Raw genomic sequence first — 2,377 nt, forward strand, 5'->3', positions numbered from 1 at the left:
AAAGAACTCTTGCTGCTGTAATCTATTGTACCACAGTGGAGCAAGCTGACCAAGACAGCCATGTTGGTTTTATGTGCTGCATTTGTTCCTCTGACCGAGCACTATGTTGGTGCAAATGAACAATGTTCGTTGTGTACACTATAGATGTTATTCCTTTCTTCATCATTGGACATTCTACCCCAGGCCCCTCCTGGCTCCCAGTTCATGAGTACATGCGACTCTGCCCCATCGCTTTGACAAAAGCCACTTTGATGTCCTTGTTCCTCAGACTATAGACCAAAGGGTTGAGCAGGACATTGAAGACATTGTAAAAGAGTGTTATATGTTTATTTTGCTCAGGGGAAGAGCTGGAGTTGGGCCTCATGTAGATGTATGTGGCAGGAGTATAAGAGAGCGTGACCACAGTCAGGTGGGAAGCACAGGTAGAGAAAGCCTTGCAGCGGCCTTGTGTGGACTTGATCTTGAGAATGGCCTGGCCAATGCGGATGTAAGAGGCAAAAATGAGGGAAAGTGGGGCAACAAGCATGAGCACACTGATAACCTGGTCTACCTTCTCAATGAGATGGGTATCCATGCAAGCCAAGCTTCGTACCGAGGGGCCTTCACATAAGTAGTGGTTGACTACGTTGGGCCCACAGTATGGCAGCCTCATGGTGAAGAAAGTATGGATCAGAGAGAAGAAGAAACCACAGGCCCCGGCCCCAGCTGCCAGGCGTGCACACAGGCCCCAGCTGAGGATGACAGTATAATGCAGTGGGTGACAGATGGCTATGTATCGGTCATAAGCCATGACTACAAATAAAATGCACTCAGTCAAGCCCAGGGCACCAAACATATACATCTGTAGCCAACAGCCAGCAAAGGAGATAGTCTGAGAATGAGCAAGAAGATGTACCAACATCTGGGGCATGGTGGTAGTGATGTAGCTCATGTCCAACAGGGAGAGGATACAGAGGAAGAAGTACATGGGAGTATGAAGATGCATGTTCAGGTAGATCAGGGTGACAATGAGCCCATTGCCCAGGACTGAGCTCAGGTAGAGGAGAAGGAAGGCAATGAAGAGGATCCTGTTGGACAAGGGGTCACTGGAGAAGCCAAGCAGGATAAATTCGGAAACCCAGCTTTGGTTCTGCCTTGGAGGCATCCACTTGGTGGGGCCTGTAAGAGATCATTCTCATTTAAGTACCATGTAAAGTACAGTTTTTTAGCAAGAATGTCGGCCCTGGAGGCAGATAGGCTAGGATTTTAATTCTGACCCCACTAGTCATTTGCTGTCTTGAACAAGTTACTTAACCTCTATGAGCCTCAGTCTCCTCATCTGTAAAATGTGGCTAATAATACTCATCTCTCATGGTTTTCATAAGGAGTAGACTCAATATATATGAAGCATCTAACACAATGGCTTAAAACAATAAGGTTAAACTGATCATATACAATCTCCCTAGTCTTTCTCCACACCGCTCAGTGGACAAACTGGTCACTTAAGTATTTAGCAACCATCAATTCACACCATATCTGTTCTAGTCCCCAAACCTTTAGAGATGAAGTTCCCATCTGCCTTAGAGACCATGTGTCTGAATGTGCTGCAAGCCTCTCCTCATCCTATGAACTTTAGTCTTGTCAATTCACAATGTGAGGCTTTGGAATAGAGGGTGCTAGCCGGGCACTGTGTAGTGATAGCAGCAGGAAGTTACTTCAAACAGAAAACAGGTAGGTCAAATAGAAAATAAGTGGAAAGATGGTAAATATGAACTTTAGTATGTAGCTAATTACTATAAATGCCAATTGCTAAATATTTTAATAAATGGCATATTTTCAAACTGCTTTAAAAAAAAACCCTACATATTTTATGCAAGAAACATACCTAAATCATTTTGCAACATATAAATATATCGCCTTAAACTTACACAATTTTATACCTGTTATGTCTCCAGTAAAGCTTGGAAGAAAAAGAAACATACCTTAATATACAGACAAAGACACACTAGTATGAAAGAATGGAAGAAAATATACCACTAAAAAGGAAACATGTTGTAGCTTCACAAAACATTTTTCAAAATTAAGTGTATGCTGCATTATACATGTAAGCCCCCAAAAATCTAAAGTATAAAAATAATTTAGAATATATTCTCAGATTATCATAAAACTGGCTAGAAATCAATTTCTAAATGTATATCCTAAGGAAGTACCCAACCTCTTTTAAATTAACATATACAGCTAAATAATGTATTGGACAAAAAAAAAATCAAATGAAAATTAGCATATAGTGAACTAAATGATGATGGAAATAAAATTTTATCAGTGATTATTGGGGAATTTATTTCATTCCTTCATGATTTAAATGTGTGTATTAGAATAGAAGATAGGCTAAAAATTA

The 2,377-nt window shown here is 40.7% G+C and overlaps 1 protein-coding gene across 1 annotated transcript; it reads right to left on the reverse strand.

The window, feature by feature from the left end:
- Positions 1–202: 202 nt before the first annotated feature.
- On the reverse strand, positions 203–1,144 carry LOC105310124 (olfactory receptor 2A12-like). The gene has a single exon (XM_011386336.1). It carries the CDS (start codon positions 1,142–1,144, stop codon positions 203–205), a length of 942 nt encoding a protein of 313 aa, XP_011384638.1.
- Between the last annotated feature and the right edge of the window lie 1,233 nt (positions 1,145–2,377).

The sequence above is a fragment of the Pteropus vampyrus genome, unplaced genomic scaffold (assembly GCF_000151845.1).
Source record: "Pteropus vampyrus isolate Shadow unplaced genomic scaffold, Pvam_2.0 Scaffold1131, whole genome shotgun sequence".
Lineage (NCBI taxonomy): Eukaryota > Metazoa > Chordata > Mammalia > Chiroptera > Pteropodidae > Pteropus > Pteropus vampyrus.

Coding starts and splice junctions, on each gene's coding strand:
- LOC105310124 (XM_011386336.1), bottom strand. CDS start 1,144: ATGCCTCCAAGGCAGAACCAAAGCTGGGTTTCCGAATTTATCCTGCTT.